This window comes from Bos taurus, chromosome 2 (genome assembly GCF_002263795.3).
Source record: "Bos taurus isolate L1 Dominette 01449 registration number 42190680 breed Hereford chromosome 2, ARS-UCD2.0, whole genome shotgun sequence".
NCBI classification, from domain to species: domain Eukaryota; kingdom Metazoa; phylum Chordata; class Mammalia; order Artiodactyla; family Bovidae; genus Bos; species Bos taurus.
Window position 1 is genome coordinate 119,810,906 of NC_037329.1, and position 24,774 is coordinate 119,835,679.

The 24,774-nt window shown below is 42.9% G+C and overlaps 1 protein-coding gene across 7 annotated transcripts in view; it reads left to right on the forward strand.

The window, feature by feature from the left end:
• The window catches only part of DIS3L2 (DIS3 like 3'-5' exoribonuclease 2), a 361,295-nt gene that overhangs the window by 180,446 nt on the left and 156,075 nt on the right, over positions 1-24,774 (forward strand). For all 7 annotated transcript variants that reach the window (XR_009490563.1, XM_025001739.2, XM_059874524.1 and 4 more), the window contains exon 10: positions 20,322-20,401. Coding sequence is in view for 6 of the 7 variants with exons in the window: in XM_025001739.2 (XP_024857507.1) it covers positions 20,322-20,401 (80 nt within the window). In the remaining variant the exon portion in view is untranslated. The remainder of the gene's footprint in view (positions 1-20,321; positions 20,402-24,774) is intronic.

Below are 24,774 nucleotides of genomic sequence, written 5' to 3' on the forward strand. Positions count from 1 at the left end.
GGAAAACTGTTTGGCAGTTCCTCAAAGGGTTAAACATAGAGGTAATGAGCCACCAATTTGGCTGTTAAAGAATTAGAAACATATGCACCCAAAAAGTTAAATGTGGATGGATGTTCATAACAGCATCTCCTTAATAGCCAAAAGATGGAAACAACCTAAATGCCCGTCAGCTGTAAACAGGTTAACACTACGTGGTGCATTCATTCATTGGAATATTTTTTGGCCGTGAAAAGAAATGAAGTACAGATACATGCTGCAACATGGATGAAACTTGAAGACATAATGCCAAGCTAAAGGAACCAGACATAAAAGGTCGCATGGTGTCCTACAGATAAGAGTCACATAGTGTTGGCTAGGGGCTACAGGGAAGGGGAGATGTGGAGTAAGTGCTAATGGGCACGGAGTTTCTATTTTGGGTGATGAAAATATTATGAGGGTAGGTAAGGGAAATGATTCTGTAACTCTGAAGTGTCCATGTGATTATTTCCAATTAGCAGTAATCATGCCTTGAATAAACCTCACTGGTTGCAGTACTACAGCTGTGCAAAGCTTGAATTGTATATTTTAAAGGGTGAATTTTATGGTGTGTGAATTATCAGATCAGAGCAGATCAGTCGCTCAGTCGTGTCTGACTCTTTGCGACCCCATGAATCGCAGCACACCAGACTTCCCTGTCCATCACCAACTCCCGGAGTTCACTGAGACTCACGTCCATCAAGTCAGTGATGCCATCCAGCCATCTCATCCTCTGTCGTTCCCTTTTCCTCCTGCCCCCAATCCCTCCCAGCATCAGGGTCTTTTCCAATGAATCATCAACTCTTCGCATGAGGTGGCCAAATAAAATTATTATTAAGGGCTTCCCTGGTGGCTCAGTGGTAAAGAATCAGCCTGCCAATGCAGGAGACATGGGTTCAATCCCTGGTCTGGGCGGATCCCACGTGCTGCGGAGCAACTAAACCTATGCACCTCAACTATTGAGCGTGTGCTCTAGAACCCGGGAACCACAACTACTGAACCTTCTTACTGCAACTGCTGAAACCTATGTTCTAGAGCTCATGCTCACAGCAATGAGAAGCCTGCATGCCACAACTCAAGAAAAGTTTGGGCAGCAATGAAGACCCAGCACAGCCAAAAAAATATAAATAAAAAAATTTAAAAACCATTGTTAAAAATCAATACATGTAATCTATCATGTCAACAGAATAAACAAAAATTTAAAATTGTAAGATCCCGTCAACTATTACAGAAAAGGCATTTGGGAAAAATTCAACACACATTCATACAAAAAGCTCTCAGCAAACTAGACAAAGAGAAGAACATTCTCAGCTTGATAAAGATCATCTACAAAAAACCTATGGGCGATAGGCACGTCGATAAATGAAACAGAATAGAAAGCTCAGGATTAGTTCCACACAAATATGCCCAATTAATTTTTGATAGAGGATCAGAAGCAATTCAATGGAGGAAAGATAGCCTTCCAGCAAATGATGTTTGTTGGAGGAATTGAGCATATATAGACAAATGAATGATCCTTAACCTAAACCTCATGCTTTAGGCAAAAATTAACTGAAAATGGGCTTCATTATAAACTATAAAACTCACAGAAATGTGTATAGAATACTTGCATGATAGAAGGTTAGTAAAGGGATGGCTTCTACTTTGCCACTTCCCTGGTGGCTCAGTGGTAAAAGAATCCACCTGCCAATGCAGGAGACACGGGTTTGATCCCTGGTTCAGGAACATCCCCTGGAGAAGGAAATGGCAACCCACTTCTGTACTCTTCCTTGGGAAATCTCATGGACAGAGGAGCCTGGTGGGTTTTAGTCCATGGGGTTGCAAAGAATCAGACACAGCTGAACACACGAGCTTCCACACTTCAAAAGAGTTATTAGACTTGACACAAAAAGCACAGTCCATGTCAGGAAAGATGGATAAATTGGTTCTCAATGACATTAGAAATTTTGTTTTCCTGTGAAAGATTCTGTTAAGAAGATGAAAAGACAAGCTAGACTGGGAGAAAATATTTGCAAACCGCATATGCAACAAAGGAATAGTATCTACAATATGTAGAGAACCCTTAAAACTCAACAGTATAAAAGCAATCCAGTTAGAAAATTGGCAGAAGACACATGCTGCTTATGGCAAATGCATAAACAAAAAAACATCTAAGAACTTCCCTGACTTTGGTCCAGTGGCTAAGACTCCACACTGCCAATGCAGGGTGCCTGAGTTCAATCCCTGGGCAGGGAACTAGATCCCACGTGCCACAACTGTGAGTTTGCAGGCTGCAACTTAAGATCTCCCTACTGCAGTGAAGATCAAAGAACCTGAGTGCTCCAGCTATGACCTGGTGCAGCCAAATGAATAAATAAATAATAAATATTTTTTAAGTTGAATATCATTAGCCACTAGAAAATGCAAATTAAGTCTACAATGAAAATACCAGTACTTACCTATCAGAATGGCTAAAGTAAAAGCAAAAACCAAAGTCTGTGAGAAGTTCCAAGCAGAGAAAGTGATTCATTCCCACACTGCTAGTGGAAATGTAAAATGGCACAGCCACTCTGGAAACACTTTTTGCAGTTTCTCAAAAAGCTAAGTGCAACCACCATATAGCCTGGTAATTGCATTCTTAGGCATTTATCCCAGAAGAATGAAAACTTATGTTTCACACAAAAACTTATGCACAGGTTTTCATAGCATCTTTAGTTGTAGCATCCTCAGACTGGAAACAACCCAGATTCCCTTCCATGGGTGAATGGTTAGACAAGCTGTGGTACATGCACATCATGGAATGGTACTCAGCAACAGAAAGGAATGGACTGTTGATATACACAACAATTGCATGAATCTTCAGGAAATAAGCTGAGTAAAAAAAAAGCCAGTCTGCAAGGTTTATAGCTGTATGATTCTACTGGTGTCACTTTTTAGGAAAGACACATTTTGAAAATGGAGAATAGGTTTGTAGTTGTCAGGGACTGAGGCGTGCAGACGGGTGGGAGTTAGGTATGATTATTATTAACAGACAACTTGAAGCATCCTTGAGATAAGATAGCATTCTTTATCTCGACTGAGGTGGTGCTTATATGAACCTCCGCGTATGATGAAATTGTTGAGGACTTCATGAATACAGGTACCAATGGGTTATCTAAATAAGATCAGTGCACTGTCTCAACATCAACATCCTGGTTTTGATATTGTACTATAATTTTATAAGATTTACCATTGGAAGTCACGTAAAAGGAAGATGTGTGTCTGCTCAGTTGTATCCAACTCTTTGTGACCCCGCAGACTGTAGCCTGCTAGGCTCCTCTGTCCATGTAATTTTCCTCTCCAGGCAAGAATACTGGAGCCAGTTGCCATTTCCTCATCCAGGAGATCTTCCCGACCCAGGCGTTGAACCCACATCTCTTGCATTCGCAGGCGGATTCTTTAACCCTGAGCCACCTCGGAAGCCCCAACAGAAAGATAGCATCTCTCTATTATTTCTTACATTGTGTATTAATCAATGATTATCTCAAAATAAAAGTTTAAAATTTTTTAAAGGGGCACCAGATGAACACAGATGAGAAAGTAATTAATTTTGCATGAGGAAACTTTAAAGCCAGGTAATCTTTGAACTTGATCATGAGGGATGAATAGAATTTCCACAGGCTTTTGTCTTATTATTATTTTAAAAGGAAGAGGAAAAGGCAATTAACACTGTCACTGACATCGTCTGAGAAGACCTCTCAGTAGGAGGATATGTCTGTATGTCAGTAACCTTAGGCCTAGGTTAAGTTCAGGAAAATCAGAGGGTGTGAGTTAGAGGGCGAGAACAGAAAGTTTGGATGGAGGAAGATGAGTAAAATTTGGGTATTAAGTGCCTAGGATAATCAATAGGAGATGTCCAAGAGGCAGAAAGAAACAGCTGGCACTCATGAATGGAGTCTGGGCTGCAGATACCTACTCAGGTACATGAAGTAGTAGTTAAAGCCACAAAGTGAATGCATATACCTGGTAAGCCTATAGTCAGAAAAGGGAAAGAGGACCAGTGATGGACTGTGAAGAGCTCCGACATTTAAAGGGTGGAAGCTTCTTAGGAAAAGGTGAGGAGCGGGCTACAGAAAGGAGGGTGTTAGAAGAGGTAAAGGGAAGGCAAGTTCCAAGCAAGGGTGAGCTGCCCTGGGCTCTGGGACAGAAATCATTGCATTTATCTATCGAGCCCTTTTCTTTGTCTTTGGACTATCTCGTGAGTTGTTTCAGTGGCATCACCAGAGCCAAAAGAGTGGAAGGGACATGAAAAAGTGGGGACGCTAAATACATACATGCCTTTCAAAGAGCTTTGCCACGCCAGAGGCTGTGACAGGGAGCTTGACAGAAGCAGGGTCCTGAAGATGTTTGTGAGAATGAGGAGGGTTTGAGCCTGCTGGCAGGCAGCGGGTAAGGAGCCATACACATTTTTGGACTCCTCTTCGGAAATTGCCTTCAGAGCCTAAGGCACATTTTCAACAATGGCAAATCTTCATCTTTTGAGAGTACATTTGAATTTTGGAAACAGCTAAGTCAGTTTGGAGCCAAGAGTGGTAAATCAGGTGGGTGATCAGGCTGGATAATACGACTTCAAAAAAAAAAAAGTATAATTATAAAGTAGTAAAACTGATTTTCTTGTGAAGCTTGTGAATTGGCTTAGAAAGTAGTTCTTACAGAATTCCAAAAACCTCTTGAGCAGTTGTGGCATGATGTGAGCAAGTGTATGAAGTCTCTTTGTAGGTTTCAGAGGAAGATATTGATGTGCATAGAGGTCCTGTTACATGTGTGATGGTTTTGTTGCATATATTTACTCATATTTGTTACATATATTCACTCAGAGTTTGCAAATGTAAAGTTGCCCTGTATTCTTTTTGCCTGAGAGGTGACCTAGTGGAATTATACCAAAGTTTGTATGTGGGAGAATCCAGAGTTTCAAATTGTGATTGTTTAAACAGTTCTCCTGTGGTCTTACAGATGTAATTAGAATTCCTAGGATAGGAGTGTTCCCACAAGCATAATAATGCTTTAAATGTGTGTTCAATTATCCTTTTCTATAGCCATATTTAATCGTTTCTTTTTGAAATAGAGCTACTTTGAAAATATTAAATCACTCGCATGATCTTGACTGTTGGTCAGACCTGACGCAGTGCTGGGCACGGAGGAGGTGCTCATTGGGTGTCCCTTTCCTGTTGTCTCTGCCTTGGGGCTTGATACACACCAAGGACACACCAAGAGAAAGACCCGTTCCCTAGTAATAGATCATCTCCGTTACGTTCTGCCAGACATATCCAGGATAAGGGAAATTAACACATGGGAAAGTCTGAAGTTTTCATTTAGCCTTGTTGTTAATGTGGCAAATAAACACATGTGCTAAGTTGCTTCAGTCATGCCCGACTCTTTGCAACCCCATGGACTGTAGCCCTCCAGGTTCCTCTGTCCATGGAATTCTCTAGGCAAGAATACTGGAGTGGGTTGCCATTCCCTTCTCCAGGGGATCTTCCCAAACCAGGGATCAAACCTGGGTCTCCTGAATTGCAGGCAGAGTCTTTACCATCTGAGCCACCAGGAAAGCCCAAATATACATATACCAAAATATAATTTATTGACTGCATCCTTTGTACTTTTTGATAGGTATAATTGTTTTATACTTAAGCATTACCCTATTTAATCATTAAAACAACCCTGTGAAATATTGGATTGGCCAAAAAGTTAGTTTGGGATGGTACAGAAAAACCCAAATGAACTTTTTAATCCAATAATCACCCCTGTTTGACAGATGAAGAAACTATGGCTCAGATGAGTGTAGTCACTTGCTCAAAGTCACATGGCTGAGAGGGGCAAAGCATGGACTTGAATTCAGTTCTGCAGTCTAGGAACCTCTTACCACCATCTCCGTTTGTCTCCACATTAAAACTCATACCCTTGATAAAACATTTAAAAAAACAAGGAAAACATCAAATCAAAACAAACAAACAAACAAACACCACATGCTTCCCCTCCCCATTTTGAGAAAGGAGAAGTTAGAACCTCCTTCAAATCTCTGCTGGCCAAAAAAATGTCATAGCATTCATTGTACTTTGTGTAATTCTAATTACAGAAGCAATCCTAAAAATTAATTTGTTTTTGAAATAGAAACTTGAGGGACTTCCCTCGTGGTCCAGCAGTTAAGACTCTGGGCTTCCACTGCAGGGGGCAAGGGTTCGATCCCTGGTTGGAACTAGATCCGGTGTGCTATACAGTGCGGCACTTCCCCTCCTCCCACAATAGTAACTCAATGTTGATACCCTGCCATGCCCTCCCTCTGCTTCCCAGCACCTGGTGCTCCCAGGAGTGGGCAGTGTGGAAGCATCAGCTGTAACATTCTGTCATGGCTTGCTAACGAGAAAGCCTTGGGGAAAGCCACAAGGAGTTAGCCATTCTAGGAAACTTTCCACAGCTGTTGCATTAATTAAGACTTTTGGTCCCAAATAACAGAAACCACTGGAGCTCACTTAAGCAGAAAGGGGAATTTGTTTTAAGGATCCTGTGATGACTCCCAGAATTCAAGGGCAGGGAACCAGGGACTGCAGTGAGGCAGGAAACCCAGAAAGGTTTCTTGCTTCACCTCCGCCCCTCACGCCCTCTACACCCTGGCTTCCCCTAATTCACACCAGCCTCTCTTGCTTCCTGTCCCTAAGGGGGATGGCTGCTACTAAGAGCTACCACAGCTACCCAGAAGGAGCCTTGCTTCTCTCTCCCTCTCCCCGCCTCACATGCCTTCCTGTTTCTTTCACTCTCCCTGTCCTGATTCCAAATTCAAGGGTGAGAATTAAATTTTGCCCTGCTTTGGGTTACGTGTTGGTTTGGGAGAGGGAGCGTCAAGCCAGTTAACAGTCCACCACAACTCTTGTTTCCTCCTCCCTTTATGCCGTGGTGCCACTGGTTACTTTTCTATCCCAGGAGTTTGAAAATGTTAATGGCCCTTATAGCATAGGAGTGAAATATTAGAATGTAGGTTTTAGAGACAAATTTGGCTAGTGTTATCACTCTGCCACTTACTAGGTATGTGTTCTTGGGCAAGTTACTTAAATACTCTGAGCCTTTCTTTCTGTACAAGTTAAAAGGAATGTACAGTTGCTATATTTCTTATGAGGTCGTGGCAGGGATTAAATATAACACGTATAATGCTTAGCCCAGGTCTAGCATACATTATGCTTGATAAAATACTGCCCCTTCCTTCTTTCTGGTGAGCATTAAGATGCATTGCCTTGGACTTGGCAAAGGACTTGGGTTTTAAACCTAGAAAAGTTTCTAGGGTTGTATTCTCAGGCCAGAGCTAGAGGTCCCTAGGTATCACCTGAAGTGGATTCCACTCTCACAGATAGATGGTACTTCCAGTCAAGGGGGTATCAGCTCTACCACAGCTCCAGCCTTTTTTCCTGTGGTTAGAGCTGAAGGAGCCTGATTAAAGATTCAATTCAGTAAATATTGATTATCTTTACTATTTGCAAGACCCTGAACTCTAGGTTCTAGATCCAACCAGTCAATCCTAAAGGAAATCAGCCCTGAATATTCATTAAAGGACTGATACTGAAGCTGAAACTCCAGTACTTCGGCTACCTGATGCGAAGAGCTGACTCATTGGAAAAGACCCTGATGCTGGGAAAGATTGAGGGCAGGAGGAGAAGGGGACGACAGAGGATGAGATGGTTGGATGGCATGCCCAACTCAGTGGACATGAGTTTGAGTAAACTCCAGGAGTTGATGATAGACAGGGAAGCCTGGCGTGCTGCAGTCAATGGGGTCACAAAAGAGTCAGACACGACTGAGTGACTGAACTGAACTCTAGGTATTGTTGGAACTGAAAAATATGTAATTGAAAGAGATAGTCCTTTCTACCAGAGAGAATAAAATCTAGAAAAAGAAATGATGGATCTACACAAGTCATTAATTCAGGATGCTGGTAGAACTGGCTTACTAAGGCACTATGTTGATGAAGATAGGTCATCTTAAGTAAGGGGGGGCAAAGTAGTTTGAAGCCAGACCATGAAGGATATGGAATGCCAAACTGAGGACTGTAATGTCAGGGTGGCTGGAAGCCAGTGCAGATTTTTGAGAAACCATACATTATGAGAAAGAAGCATAATCTAACGGTGTGTTTTAGGAACTTCATCCTGGTAGTCAAATGCTAAAGGATCTGAAAGGCAGGAAGGCAAGAGAGGAAGGAGACTGGAATCCAGCTGGGGAGCTTTCAGTAGGATGTGAGGGTGGGATTATGAATTCGTGGTCAGTTCAAAATGTCATAAAGGCTAAAAGATGGGGATTGGGCTGAGATAGAGGAATTATGCTGGATAACTTGAACCCTGAAAGTGCAAGAAGAAGTGTAGGCTGTGGATGAGGTCACTGGGGATCACTTCGGGGCTCCTCGTCCCCTGAAGTTGGAGTGGGAATGAAGGGAACATTAATGGTTCACTGCACCCTGAAGGAATACCTCCTGTGACTAGAGGTGCTATATTAGAGCTTGACTTGCTGGGGAATTTTTGGGTGGTGGTGGTGTTTTTTGATAAAGGAAATCTAGATAAATTTCAGTGCCTTATTTGGAAACTCTATGGCGCAAACAGTATTTTGAACACATTTTCATCCAAAATCTAAGTATTCTATATTAAAATCAGCCAGAAAGTTACTACCAGGCTGCCTTTTTTTTTTTTTTAACTATGGAATCAGTTCTGTGAACAATGAGAGAGAATTTTGACCTAAAATTAATATTTAAAAGACAAGACTAGAATTTGCTTTCTCCATTACTCTTTTCTGTTAAAAATTACAAAATCCTACTTATGTTGGCCAAAGTGATTTTTAAAGAGTCCCTGATCATCATGAAATACAGCTGAAATTTTTGACATTTTCGTTTGCTGTATTCATGTTATTATTATTTTCTACAGTAAATTTAATTAAAATGCTTATGTGTTTTCTTAAATCTCTCACTTTCCTGAACTGAGACTCTAGTAAATGTTCTCTGTACTTTGCAGAACTGATTGAGGTCTAATAAGGCTCATTCATGGTGCTCTTATTCATGCTTATAATAAAATCAGTCATTTAGGGGAATACATTTTCCAGGCAGTTCCCCTGCCTCCCAGGGGAAATATTTCGAGGCCTCCCAGTGACCATGGGATTAAAAGGCTTGACAGGGAAGTCCTAGAATTCTTGAAGAACTGGGCCTTTGAAAGATTCATTGTTGTGGACTCTCCCTTTGAAAGAGACCACTTTATCTTGCTCCTAAACATCTATAGGACAGACATAGCACTTTCTGAAAAGAAATTCTGGGTGATGCGGAAGAGCAGACTATGTAGGTAATCCAGTATGGGTAGTGTGTAATTTGAAGAATGATAGTTCCATTTTTATGGTTGCCATAACAATCATACAGTTGTGCAGAAAATGTGTATAGCTTTTATAGAAGGGAGCTGGCACCATTGTAATGATTCTTCTCATATCAGAACAACTGTTTTCAGATCTGAAAAATAGGGGTGGCTTAACCCTTCCTCAGTTAGCTCAGCATGCTCCCTGAGAAGGCTCTTTGGAGCTCCAGTGCTGTGGAAATGTATTCACCACTTACATTTGCATTTTAGCCTGATAAATGGATTGAGAATTAAGGATGATGATCCTTTCAACAGCAGGTTCTGAATTCCTGGCTTGGGAATTCAAAGGATGACTGTTCCTCAAATAGAAATCTAGGAGAGATGTCTAGACATAGTGAATTCCTTGACTTTGTGACTATTCTTAATTCTGTCCACTAGAATTTAAATCTGTCCAATACTAGCCTTTACCATTGTGCTTAAGTTGCTAATAAAGTCATATTAAAGTTTGGTTTACATTTTCTGTTTTATTTTAATATATTAACTATGGCTTTTCTGGAAATTGCAAAGCCAAATTTAAAAGAGTGGTATTTTAAAGTAGTATACTTTATGCTCCTCTTTGGCTACCTTTTCCTGCTTTTGGATACTTAGAACTTGACTTTCTCTGGCATACTAAAGAATATTCATTTTGAATAATAACTTGATGTCAGAACTCTGTATGTGGATTTTCAGGCTGAGGGTAAAAAGTTGTCACATTTAGATTTGGTACCTAAAAATGAAGTCATTGTCAATTTAATCAACCATAGAGAAACATTTCTCAAAGAAATTTGGGGTAATTATTGGTTCCGCCAAAATGCTTCTGGGCTGTTTAAATCTTAAGTTAAACTATGGAACCAAGGGTGACTAGAAGAGATTTCAGCTTCCATTTGAAATCAAACTTCTTGGTCTAATTAACTTCTTTTAACGCCTTCTCTTTTGAATTCTTGTTCCTTTAAGTTAAAGTTCTGCAGTTCTGTGATGTTAGCAAGTTAGTTTAATTCTCTGAGCCTTAGTTTCCCATCCATAAAAGGAGAGTGAAAAATCACCTCTCATGAGATGATTTCTAGGTGATGTAGGGGGAGGAAAAAGCATTTTTAATGAGTGTGAGATTTCCTGTGTCTTGAGCTGAAGACCTCAGATACATTTTACACATAGGAGAACTTTTCATGCCTAAACTCTTAATCTTATATTTAGGGGTTTAGATATTTGATCCCCCTATGAGAGCATTTCCTGTAAGCTTACTGCTACTTCATTTTGTCTGATTTTAAAACTTATTATGTATCAATCACTGTTCTTCCACTCTGTTTTAAAGCAACCCCAATGTGATATTTTAAATCTGGGTTATAAGAAAGCTCTACTACCAGAGGTCAAAGAAGAGAGTGAGATGTTCAGTGAGCATTTCTGGTAGAAAGACTTTCTGGACCCAGAAAGTGGAACTGGGCTGTTCTTGTTACTCCCTTAGCTGTGCAGAGCTGCGTTCTGAACATCCGCAAGCCTGAGTTTTAGACTTGGACTGGAAGTGAAAGAACGAAGAGGACAAGCCATTCCTGATCTACACGTCAACTGTTTTGGTTGAATTGTGCCCAGTAGTTCAGGGCTTTCAGATAAACTAATTGGTGGCTTCCAGGCCTTTGCACTAGCTCTTCCTTTTGCCCAAGTCTTTCTTCCATATAAAGTCCGTGGCTCACTCCTCACCTTCATGTCATCTTCAGATGTCACCATCTCTTTTGAAGCCTATGTTGACTTTCCTATTTATAATTGTTATCAGTACTTCCAGCCCTCCTTACTCTGTTCTAATGTTCTTTTTTTTTTAACCTCCATCACACTTAATCACAATACTGTTTATTTTCTGCAGCCCTCTCCCTCACTAGAATGTAAATGGGTAAGATTCTTTACCCTGATGTTGGGAAAGATTGAAGGCAGGAGGAGAAGGGGACGACAGAGGATGAGATGGTTAGATGGCATCACCGACTCAATGGACATGAGTTTGGGTAAACTCCAGGAGTTGGTGATGGACAGGGAGGCCTGGCGTGCTGCGGTTCATGGGGTCACAAAGAGTTGGACACGACTGAGCAACTGAACTGAACTGAACACTCAATTACAATACTGTTGATTTTCTGCAGCCCCCTCCCCCACTAGAATGCAAATGGGTAAGATTCTTTGTTCTCAAATGTGTCCCAGACACCTAGAGTAGTAAATGCCCATAAACAATGAATGGAGGAATTCTGGCCTTCTTTCTGTTAACCTCTGATAGCTTCACCTCTGATAGCTTCACATTGACATTCTACTGGTTCCTACAGCTTCAATTTGTTCTTGACACAAAATAAGTGAAAATTTATGAAAAGAGCTGCACCTATACATAGGTATCAACCATTTAGTACAACAAAGTCGGACACAGCTTAGCGGCTGAACGACAACAAAAGCAAAATATCTAAAACTGTCGTAAGACAATAATAAATGGTCCTAATGTTTATCAGATGTGTGGCATCACCACACGGAGAAAAAAGTAACTTTTGGGCACTGTGCTTGACCTCCTTTGTGCCTGTGTTCTAAGGATAAAGCTCCAAAGAAATCTTAACAGATACTTTGTTGCTGGCAGATATTGGGATTGTAATTCTGAAACTGTTTTGAATATTGAAGCCATGGGGAGCTGAGGTTCTCAACAGGAGAATAAAAATGTAAATATGGAATGGGAGAAGATGAGGAAGAACTCTGTAGTACTAGAGTACAGTCGGAGGTATAAATATGACTGAAACAGTATATACTAGGTTCTACCATATGAAACTACCAGTTTTAGGTCATAAGTAGTCAAATATCAGCAATTTCACATGACTTAACTCAGTATTTTCTAATTCTGCTTTTTAAAAGGGCCAAGTAATAATGAGCATAGCAATCTCTAGGACCCTATCTTGGTTTCTAAATAGCGTTCATTCTCCACTGAAAGAAATTTGGGCTCCTTAGGGATGTGCTGATTATTAGTCTGGGGCAGGAAATGTTTAAGGTGAACCTGAACTATTTACTGTGCCAAAAAGCATAGAAGTGCTGGAAGACTTAAGGAGACACAGCGCAAGCACATAGAGATCACTGGAAGGGCTTCCACCAGCCTAATTTGGGACAATTTGAGTATTAGAATGAATAGTAATGGTAATGGATTATACTTCATATCATTTTTTTAAAGTCAGTGCACCTGTAATAATACTCAAAGAGAAACCAGAAACAAACAAAAAGTAGGGAGCAGAGCAGGAAAAGCTCTTGACAGGAGAGTGTCTGCTAATAATACAGAAGGTTAAAGCACCATTTTATAGCTTGCAAAGCTATGATTGATTCAGGCAAAATTCATCAGTGGAAGCTAAAATCACTGGCTGAAAGGTTATTTGAACCTTTCTTTAATTGTTGTTTTTGTTGTTTAGTTGCTAAGTCATGTCTGACTCTTTTGTGACCCCATGGACTCTCACCTACCAGGCTCCTCTGTCCGTGGAATTCTCCAGGCAAGAATACTGGAGTGGGTTACCATTCCCTTCTCCACAGGATCTTACCCACGCAGGGACTGAACCCACGTCTCCTCCATTGATAGGTGGATTCTTTACCACTGAGCCACCAGGGAAGCCATGAAAAGTTGTTTCCGAACAGGATATTCACATGATCTAAAACTTTTATTCCACAGATTAGTTATTAATTAATAAAGAGTAAAAGGAAGCCAGAACGATCTGGCTCTTAGCACCTTAGCAGATCAAATCTGGCACTCTGACAGCTTGTACCTTCTGAAGGAATGCAGTACAAAGCACGCCGTCACCTGTGAAGGGTTCGTGTCAGAAGTTCCCCCTGAATCTAATCAAGACTTAAAACCTAACTTTCTGTTTCTTGGAAATTTAGACATTAGTTTTGCCACATTTGATTTATTTCTGTCCTTTCCTCTCTTCCTCCTTCCATAAGCTGATAAATCTAGAACATGAGACATTCTACAAAACAACTGGCCTGGACTCTTCAAAAAAAAAAGGCAGTGTTATATTTATAAGAAAAAAAAAAAAAAGAGGGATTCATATACACTAAACAAACTAAAGAGACATGATTACCAAACACAATGTAAACCTTGATTAGAGCCCAGATCAGGAGGAATACAAAAAGCTAAAGAGCCTCTGTGAGACAACTGAAGACATTTAAACATGATCTGCAGACTGTATATAGGGAAGTACTGTTCATCTTAACTGTGATAGTAGTACTGTGGTTCTGCAGAAGAATGCCTTTATTCTTGGAAGACACATGCAGAAGGATAAAGGGGTAAAGTTTCATGATCTGTACTATGTAATTTAAAATAGTTCATATGTTTAAGAAAAGCTAAGTATATGAAAAGAGGGACAGAGGGAAGAGAAAGATAAAAGAAATAGGTCAAAGTGTTGACATTTGATGAGTCTTAATGAGAGGTATATGGATGTTAATTTTACTATTCTTTAAACTTTCCTGAAAGTTTTACATTTTTCAAAATGAAAATTGAGAAGAAAGTTAATTTTAACATCTCTAAGATTTTAACATTTTCTTTAAGGTTTTTAAATTTTGTTTTCTTTATTGTTAATTGGCGGAAAATTGCTTTACAATATTGTGCAGGTTTCTGCCATACATCAACATGAATCCATAGATTCTCCAAGGTTAAACCATGGCTTTCCTGGCCTGTGCCGTGACCTCTGGCTCCCAGGGTACCAGGCTAGCCTCATCTGCTCCATGGTGTTGGGTTTTTGAAGTGTAAAAGAAGCATAGAATGGCGAGAGGTTCAGTGAATGGGTGAGTAAACAAATACAACAATGGAGACCATTTCGGTCATTTCTGACCCAGTTCTTGTCATATCACAATCCTTTGGAAAGTAATCTAACAACTACATTCATGTGGTCCTGGATTTTGCTAAAGCTGGAGGTAGACCTTCTGTGGACCCTAGATTAAAACCCTCTAGGTGGGTGAACAGATGCTCAGAGCACTGCACCCTTTCTTTATGTTCACTCTATGGCCTCATGGACTTCCCTAGTGGCTCAGACAGTAAAGAATCTGCCTGCAATGCAGGAGACCCAGGTTCGATTCCTGGGTCGGGAAGATCCCCTGGCAAAGGGAATGGACCCACTCCAGTATTCATGCCTGGAAAATTCCATGGACAGAGGAGTCTGGCAGGCTACAGTTCATGGGATCACAATGAGTCAGACACGACTGAGCAACTAACTCTTAACAGTATGGCCTCGTATGTGTCATTTCATCACTTAGGGGGAGTGGAGGGACAGATGGACCAAGATCTCTTCCTGCTTTAAATAGTCCTTAGTCTTTTTCTGTTCTGAAAAATCTGTGATTTGTGTCCGGCTTTTTAGCATCTGTTGTGGTAGTAGTCGTGAGTGAAAGAGTATTAACATATCCGCAGCTGCCATCAGAAAAAAATAAAAGGTCCAGCCCCGCTGTACTTAGGGGGGCTGATTTAGGTTTGAATGGTGCTCCCAGCTCCTTTTGCTTTTGACAGGAGAAGTCGGCCTGTCCTGGAGGAAAACCAGTGTAAAGTAGAAGCTCGGATGAATTCAGCATCTGACTTGACTGGTTCGTCCTAGCAATCATCTGGCTGGACTCTGTACATGATGCTCCATAGAGATGCATTATCATAGTGGAGTGCTTCAGCTCCGTAGTTATTTTTTCTGCTCCAATTTACATAAAATTTTCTGGTTTCTATATAAACTGTGTTGTTGTTTTTCAGTCACTGAGTTGTGTCCAACTTTGTGACCCCAGGGACTGCAACACACCAGGCCTCCCTGTCCATCACCAGCTCTTGGAGTTTGCTCAAACTCATGTCCATTGAATCAGTGATGCATCTAACCATCTCATCCTCTTTTGTCCCCTTCTCTTCCTACTTTCAATCTTTACCAGCATCAGGGTCTTTTCCAATGAGTCAGCTCTTGGCATCAGTTGGCCAAAGTACTGGAGCTTCAGTTTCAGCATTAGTCCTTCAAATGAATATTCAGAGTTGATTTCCTTTAGAATTGACTGGTGTCCCATCTAATCTAAGAAGGCAAGTAAAAATAGTACTCTTTATCCCTTTAAGTTTATTTCTTAAATATTTTCCATCCCTTTCCATCCATTCACCATCATTGACCCAGATCTTCCTCACAGAATTGCTTGCTAGCAAGGAGACAAACCCAGAGTCACGGACAGAGGAGGGCCTCTATAAATTTTGTTAGTCTGGAAATGGTCCCTGAACCGCAGTTTGTAAAACACTGTTCTATGAGAAAAGAAGATGGGATGAAGACAGAAAAGGACACCCTTGGAAACAATAACAACTGTGGTGTGACCACAGGGTTGGACGCCAGGAGGTCATGAGTTCTAATCCTAAATGTATTTCCCAAGACACAGTGGCAAAACTGCATGGAAAAGTGCTCAAGGGAGCCCTTTTGGTCATGTTTTTTCATTCACTTATCCATCAGCTATTCATTACATGTGTGCCTTCAGTGTGCTGGAAGAGATCTACAGGTTGGTCAGTGTCAGAGCCAGACCTTGAGGAGCTCCCAGTCTTGTCACAGTGCTGAGGCATGCGTCCATAATTAACCCCCAGCATGCCGGTTGTAGTGGTCAGTGCTGTTGGATCGGGCCCAGTTTCAGGCTTGGGCAGGGCAGCTGTGGGGAGGTGACTTCTACTCTCTGGAGCCACAAAGCTTCCCTGGATAAAAAAAAAAGAGCATTGCAGCCAGGCCTTTAAAAGCTAGATAGGTCTTAGGCCTTGGAGACCAGTGGGATAAATGTCCTAATGTTAGGAACTTCACCAGCAGTGTCTGAGGGACCAGAAGGTGTAGAGAAAAGGTTGGCACATAAGGTGCACTTTGGGAGTATGCAATCTGATTAGAAATATACGAATAGGTGCCATGTCATGAAAGGCTTTGAATTCTAAGCTGCATTTCTCTTTTCCTCAGTAAGGAGTTGATGAAGGTTTTTGACCAGACTCATGCTCTAAGATGATTAATCTGGCAGCAACCATGACCTTGGGGAGAACAATTTCTGTGATGTGGTAGGGGCCACGGCCCAGATCCAGGGAGGTAAATGGTGACAACATGGTGAGTAAGTGTTGCCGTGGAGACTGGACAGCTGCTTCCAGCTGCAAGGAGGCAGAGCGATGGGTGCCTTGAGGAGGAATAGGACTTAAGGTCAGAGGAAGAGCATGTGAGTGACAGAGGAGCAGAGGTTCTTTCTATGCTTCTGCTGTTTCCTGGGATCGTTGGCCAGGTTGTAAGAGATTGCAGAAGGCTTCTAGTTATTCTTCATGTGTTCTTTTCCAGGACCAATGGCCTTGAGCAAAACAGTCTTCGAGGTTTTCTGTCACTTTAAAAAGTTTGACTAAGCCCTTGAGTCACGTGCCTTCAGAAGCTGGTTACATAACCCGGCTCCGGATTGGGTTTCTGCAGCCTCATGCACTGCAGCCCCCGTCCTCTCCCTCCCCCACCTGGCACTTGATTTTCTGTGGGTCAGGGTTAGTTTCTTTCTAACCATTGTTGCGGAACTCTTTAAATATTTGGTCTCACAGGTTCTAAAAACTGGCAGGCCAGGCTGCTCCCTGCAGGTTGTGAGACCAAAGGCTTCCAGAAGAGGAGCCAGTACAATCCCAAGCATGTTAACCGAGTGTAACAGCTGCACGGAGCACCACCCCTGCAGGGCCGGGCTCCCAGGGCTGAGGCCAGCAGCTCCCAGCCGCTGTGGCCCGCAACCAGGAAGAGCCCTCCTGCACCACATCGTGGCCGAGTCATAATTGTGGCGATGACAACAGATTAAATCCCTGGCTCTCAGCACTGAGGACTGGGGTTTGTCAGGGTCACTCACTGTTCCCTCTCTTCTCCCAATTTTCCATAGTGAGAGAGCAAGCTTGGAGTCCACTGCTACAGTGCAAACACTGGCCCAGAGCTCTCTGAGTTTTACTCTCTCTAGAAGTTAGTTCTCTTAGTAGCCTAGACTGCCTGTCTCTCTTTTCTTCCAGCACCCCCTCAACACATGATTCCGAATGTTGTAACCCCTCAATATATGTGCATATGTTTTTATACACTGTTTTTTTTTTAAATAATTTAAGACCACTTGAAGATACACATATAATGCAGTGAATAACTTTTATATCAGGTTTCAGGGCAAAAGGAATATATGAATAGGAGAATAGGCACACCCAGGATAAAGATTAGTTCATAAAGTTCAAATTATAAATAAGATTCTCTCGAAACAGATCACACATGTTTTTTTCTGAGTTTCCTAGCAGCCAAAGCAAAGAAGGAAACTTAAAAAGGATAAAATTCACACGTGTGTGAGGTACAGGCAGACCGTCAGCTCAGGAAAAGAAGAGGGAGTCTTTGCACTGCATAAGCTTGTTGTGTAAGTGCCCGTGAAAGGGGCACTGAATGAGCAAGAGCAAGGCCCTCACTGGCTTCCCTGCAGTGAATAGCGCAGCCATTTGGTTGACTTCTTGTGGTGTCCCATGGGGTAGGCTTGGTGGTGAGGCCCTGTATGACAAGATTCCACTGTGATGGGTGTCTCAGGGGTGCATTTATCACCCCTCAAATCTGGGAGATTCTCTGCCACAAAAAAAGTACCAAGATCAAATGACTCTGGCAAGGATTATGCGATTCCAGCATGTTGAAGGCTCTGAGAAGTTCTTCAATTAAAAAATTGGCTCAAAAAAAAAAAAAAAATTGGCTCAGCATTTACTAAAATGATTTAATTATATGACCTTTAAAAAAAATTAAAACACTTATTTTGCAAACACTGAAGGAAATGGCAACCCATTTCAGTATTCTTGCCTGGGAAATCCCATGGACAGAGAAGCCCGGTGGGATACAGTCCATCGGACAGTCCACGTGTCCACAAAGAGTTGTATACAACTGAGAGACTAACACTTTGACTTGATCTAAAACAAAGATCAGCACACTTTCTGCTAAGGGTCAGACAGATATTTTAGCACACAGCCCCTGCCAAAAGTACCCAGCTCAACTCTGCCATCGTATCCTAAAAGCTTGATGATGTTTTGATAAAGCTTCGTTTCTGTATGCTGAAATTTGAATTTCATACAATTTTCACATGTCATGAAATAACATTTTTCTTCTTATTTCTTTTTCAATCATTTAAAAAGACAAAAACCATTCTTAGTTTGCAGGCTGTTCACAAACAGGTGGCAGGCCTAGTTTGGTCTGAGAGCTGTAGTTGGCCAAACCCTGATCAAGATACTGTTTGGATGGTACATCTTCCAGTAACCCTTCCTGAATACCATTCCTCAGAGTTGTTTTCATTCAGACTTTTATCTTTCTGGTTTAAGAGCAGATTTTCTTGAAAAAGTGTAATGGAGCATTGGTTTGAGTGCTTATGGGCTAGTCTTAAGATTTTTCTCAAAGGTTGTTTGGGCCCTCTCAGACATATACAAACTAATAATTGAAGTCTTAAAGTTTTATTCTGTCACATGTGGCTGAATCAGTTTGAGGCTGGAAATGTTTTAGCGAGCCTTATCTTTCTTTCATAGAAATAAAATTCTCAAAGCACCTAGAGACATTTGATTTTAAGAAAACTTAACTTCCCGGTTAAATCTCTAAGTAAACTAGTAAACTGCGGCCCTCATCAAGCTAACAGAATATCCTTTTTGATTTTTACTAGAGGAACGTTCTTTTAGTTTCTTATGCTGCCCTTACGGTGATTGTAGGTGGGTCAAAACTTTCCCACCACCAAGTTGGACATTTCAATTTCAATTTAAAAAGTATTTATTGAGTACTCAGGGTTTACAATGCAGTTTGCTGACTTTTATGGAGGATACTAAAAGGAACAAGAAATAGACAGCTTTACCTTGTGAATCAAGTTCAAGAGCCTCACCAATTTAGAGCCCATTGCCATGGTATCAGGATTAGTTTCACCTCGTTGTCTCTTCCCATAAGGTTACACTTGTTACTTCCTGTCAGGATGCATTCATTACTTCCCATCAGGTGGCATGCATTACTTCCTGTCAGGATGCACTCATTACCTCTGGAGGAGAGTCCAGTGGGAGTGGGGAGTGCTGACTCAAATAGCCTGCCTGTGGGGAAGGGAGGGTGGTTTCTTCCAAATACCCAAACCTCCAGGCCAGTGCCTGGGTAGATGGGGCAGGCGGTGTGGGGAACTAGACTGCCCAAATATTAGATATTTACATTGTAGGAAGGGCTGGGTTAGGTGGGGCATGTTACTTGGGAAATTATAAAGCAAAATGAGACTGTCCAGGGGCTTCACAGATTAGGAATGAGATGTGCACAGGGATACTGTGGTGATAAATAGGCGTGGGGTGTACTTAAGTGTATGAGCTTGGGGGAAGTATACGATTATTTGAAGAGAAAAAAAAATTGTTATTAGGGCCATTTCCAAGTAGAACTGCATCACAGCCAACTAAATGGGCCCAAAGCTTTTCACAGAACCTACTCTTGGGGCTCATCCCTGTGTCACGAGTCAGGCCATTTATTCTTAGGCACATCCTGCTTTTGCAAGGCCGGAGAAGACTCAGTAAATCTTGCTCATATAATCCTTGAAGGACAGACTCCCATCAGCCATCGAGAAAGAGGGAGGCGAAGAAAGGACAGCCCATCAGAGAGTTAATTTACCAAAGGGACTTGCCCCTCTTCAGATGGACTTCCTGGGAAGCCTCACTCCCAGAGGCTAACTCACCTCCACGTGCCCACACCTGTTTCTCAGGATCAAAGAGAAAGAGGGGCCAGGCCACAGAGAGGAGAAGGGCCCTCAGAGACAGTACAGAGCCTTGTTAGCCTCCCTAGTTCACAGTTTACTAAAGATCCCCTTCTCAGAGAGACAAGAGAGAAGTTCCTCCCTACTTTGCCTACTATTTATACATTTGCAAAATAACTGTTCTTTAAAGCTGCTCTCCGGTGGGGTCAAGTTTCGGTTATTTGTGGCCTTGCTAATTATGTCTTCAATCTTTCCTAGAAAAGACTGTATCTTCACCATTGACCCGTCAACCGCCCGAGACCTCGATGACGCCCTCTCCTGCAAGTCCCTCGCTGATGGTAGGATGGGATTTCTGTGCACTCTGGGTGGCAGGCAAGGGCGCACAGTGTAATGTGCAGGATTAGGTTTGCTCTGTCCCTGAACTTGCCCCTGGCCACGGAGCCTCCACAAGTATGTGACTTCAAGACTGTGCTCCTGAGCCGACTTTGGTGAGAGGTGGGAATGAGAAATGTTCTCTTAAGGGATCCTCCTCAGGCCTCAGAAGGGGCAGCAGGGAGGGCGGAAAAACTGATTTCAGGCCTGGCCCTGCAGGAAGTGCCAGTGTGGGCATGGCGTGTTAGAGAAGAAGAAGCCCCTGAGCCCTGCCTGGGAGAAGCACGGAGTTCTTCATCTGAACTGAACGACACATAGTGGTGATTCCAGGCCCAGCAGGGTAGCAGGACAGCCCCTCTGAGGAAGCCCCTCAGGGCCAGTGCCGCTCAGCAAGGGTCTTCAACCTGCCCAGTAGGCTGTGGAAGGCAGTTGTTAGTGGCTCTTGAAACCTTCTTTGGGGACAGAGATGGGTAGGAAAAAGTAGGATTTGAAAACTACAGTAGCGGGAAGGGAAAGTGTGTGAGGTGTGAGAAGAGTAACCCTGCTATCTGCTTCTTCACGCCCCCCACCCCAACCACCATCATGTGCTGCTCCAGCTTCTCAAGCTGCCTCCTGCCCTGCTCTGGGGTGGGGAAAAGGGTGTCTGGTGACTGCTGTGGCATGAGTCATTCTCCAGTATGGCTTTCGCCGGCCTGCCCCTGATGGTATCCACCTTTGGGACTTAAATATACTGCAGAGTGTTGGTGGCCCAGCGACCTGGTCTTTGCAAACCCTGCAGAGATGTTCACATGTTCTATTAATATCCAGAACTCCATGGGTTCGTGTGTTGTCTCTTCTCCATAATAGACAGGGAGGCTCTCAGTAGATGGAAAGCTGAGAGACAGAAAATACTACTGCCAAAAATGCTCTCATCTTCTTCTAGTAAGAGTTCTCCTTGAGATTCTGGGCCATGTTGCTTGGTGTTTTCAACCACAGAACACTCAAAGGACGAGAAAGGATAAAGAGAGAGGAAAGGTCTCATGGGAATTTCAGACGAATTACGTATTTTTACAGTCCAAAGTTAGAACAGTCTACTTAAAAAAGCAAATAGCACATTGGTTTCTTGTATCTGAGCAATCTTTGCTACATGCAAAGGCTTGGGCTTTCTCACACTCACGTCCACTCCCCTGAGCTGCAGCTGAAAAGTGTCCCCAGGGAGAAAGCCCAGTGACACTGGACCTCACTTCCTGTATTTCCTTTCTCTGCAGGTTCATAGCCCTGCTCTATTTGTAGCCAAATGCTTGGAAACTGTTGCTTCATTTACTTTGGCCGCTTCTGTAGTTAATGGTGGGAGGGTGGGCCTGGTCCCCATCTCCCCTGTCTCAGCTGGCCCGCATGGTATCCCCCTTGCAGGGACACTGGGGAGCAGGCGCGTGTCCTGCCCCCACTCACTCCACACGCTATGTGTCCTGTCTAGGGCACCAGGTTATCAGCAGAGGCTTCGTGTAGGAAAATGGTAAAAGATGGGGCCAGAAGGGTTGACTGGGGACAAGTTGTACATGTTTAGAAATTTCCAACGTATTCCAAAGAATATGCTTCATCAGACAATCGAAAACCGACTGTTTTCAAACTGCTCTTCAGGGAAAGCAGTCCCAGTGAGGGAAGTCATTTAGCAGCGCAAGGTAGAGGAAAAGGACAGGAAATAGGAGCCGAGAAACATTGTGATTGGTTAGAGAGACAGATCGAAGCGCCTGGACTGGAGAGGAGAGAAGTCTTAGTTGCTCAGTCGTGTCTGACTCTTTGCGACCCCATGGACTGTAGCCCTCCAGGCTCCTCTGTCCATGGAATTCTCCAGAGGAGAATTGGGTGGGTAGCCATTCCCTTCTCTGGGTATCTTCCTGACCCAGGGATCGAACCTGGGTCTCCTGCATTGCAGGCAGATTCTTTACCATCTGAGCCACCAGGGAAGCCCGGACTGGAGATGCTGGCATTATTATTAATGGGGGTGCGGAGGACAGCTGTGAAAAAAGCGGTAATGACAGAAGATCAATGGGGTGGATGTTGGAGTGGAGGGAGGGGAATCCAAGATGGGGCAAAAGTTCCAACCTGGATGATGAGGACGTGGAATCTGTATGGTAGAAACTGGGAAACAAGGAGGACAAGCTGGTTTCAGAGAGAGCGTGTCTATATGGAATCTCTGCCTGACGACATGTGTTTGAGTTTCCCTGTAACCTGCTGCAGATCCTCTGCAGAGGAGGTGGGGGACAGGTGGGCTAAATGTGTGTGGTTCATCTCGTCATATCCAGGGAGCCGTGGAGATGAGTAGATAATGCAGCAGAACTCAAAGGGTGATTTTCTTAGGATGATGGGACTGTAAGTGATTTTTCCCTTTTCCCTAGTTTCCAGATTTTCATAATGTGGTAATAATAGCTTTATAATGAAAAAATTTTGTAATAAAAAAAATTATGAGGTGCCAGAAATTACAGGCTGCCCGGTAGCCACCATCCCAGGTGATGAGATACCTTCCATCTGCTTCACTACTCCTGCATGCCAGAGGAGTAAGGAACGTCTGGTCATTTGGCAGAGCAACAGAAAAAGAACATGGAAAGGAGTCAGGGAAGAGTCTGAAAAGACCTGAGTTGGGTAGTCAAGCATTTTTTTGGTGGCACTTCTACAGTTGGCCTTTGTGACAGCAGTTTCTGCCAAGGCCATTTATCCAGGGGGATGAAAAGTGAAAGTCAATTCCAGTTTGGATTGGGGACAGGTTGGCTAAGTTCAGGTTCCGTTAGTTAACAGTTCGTGTCAGTTCTTGCTTAGAGGAAAAACTGTTTAATGTTTCAAAAAGCAAGTGATGTTTTCTGGGCATATGTTCATCATCTGCAACCATTTTTATGTAAAGAAAACGTAAAGGCTAAACTTGCCTTTGGTCCCATTGAAATCGTCTGAATGACTCTTCTGTGAAAATGAAACACACAGTCCGAAGTAACTTATTTAGTCCTTACCCTCCCTTTCTGTAGAGTTCAGAGGCCCCCCAGGACTTGTTACGAGTATCTCTCCCATAGGTATGAGGTTTAGGCATTACAGTCTGCAATGAATCCTGCAGAAATGCTATGACACCTGCTCCCCAGTAGGCTTTGGTCAGGTTGGGAGGCTGAGGAGGAGGTGCCCTCTCCCTTTGAGGGATATCGGCCTTGGAAAAGATTCTGCTAGTCAACTCGCTTGGTAGTTCCCCACTTCTTACAGCCTGTGAACACACTCAAGGGCCCCATGAACACACTCGAGGCCCCCAGGAACACACTCGAGGGCATCATTCCCGCAAGCATTACCAGCCCGCCAACTTTAACATGGAGTCTTTCAGCTTAGCTCAAGAAAGTATTTAAAAGTGCAAATGAGAAAGACTGGTGTCATAATGATAACCCAGCACCTAAAACCAGTAAATCACATGCTGCAGTGTTTGATGGCTGTAGCAGATCACTCACCGCACACCCCACAGTTGACCTCACCAGTCAAGTGTGGGAACGTCACAGTTGTCACACTACCCTCTGCTTTTCAGATTACTTCTCCAGCGTCTGCTTATTGAATATCCAGATTGCACTTTTAACTCTCTACCTGACAGGCAGCCCATTCAGCCTTAAGATTGTGTGACTATTGGGAAATCCTTCCCAGTAATGATCTCAAATACTCTTTCTTCCTGTGACTTTGCACTTGTTGGTCTCATGTGTGGCCCTTGGGGTCCTATAGAATAAATCTTGTCTCTCATGTGACAGCCCTCAGATACTATATAACAGCTGTCCTGTATGTCGAACCACAGCTTCTCAACTGAGCATCCGGTATATTTTTCTATGTCCTGTAGCTTATGAAATTTGAGCCCATTTCCCTTGTCACAGAATTACTTCTGCCTCTGTGAGTTCTGAGGTAGGTGGCTGCCTGTATTCGGACTTCTCCGTGTCTGCCAGAGCACGGTGATTCTGTTCCAGCCAGTTCCAGCCACCCATTTTATTCAGTTAAACCTGCCTTATTGCTTTGCTCTAGTCTCTGAGAGAGGAAGTCATCAGCCAGACAAGTCAGGACTTTTATTCAACTTTTATTCAGGCTCCCAACAGATCCTACAGGAAATTGCTGTTCTCTGCTTCTCTGGCTCTCTTTGCTTCTCTAATGTTTTATTCTGCAGTGAGTGCTCTGCCATTGAACATGGCAGGAGCAGCCTTGCCAGATCTTAGAGCTGAAGGACTGGGGAAGGAGTGGGGGGTTGGGACTGACTGCTAATGGGTTTGGGGTTTCTTTGGGGGGAGATGAAAATGTTCTGAAATGACTAGTTATACAACTCTGTGAATATACTAAAAACCATTGGAGGAAAAAG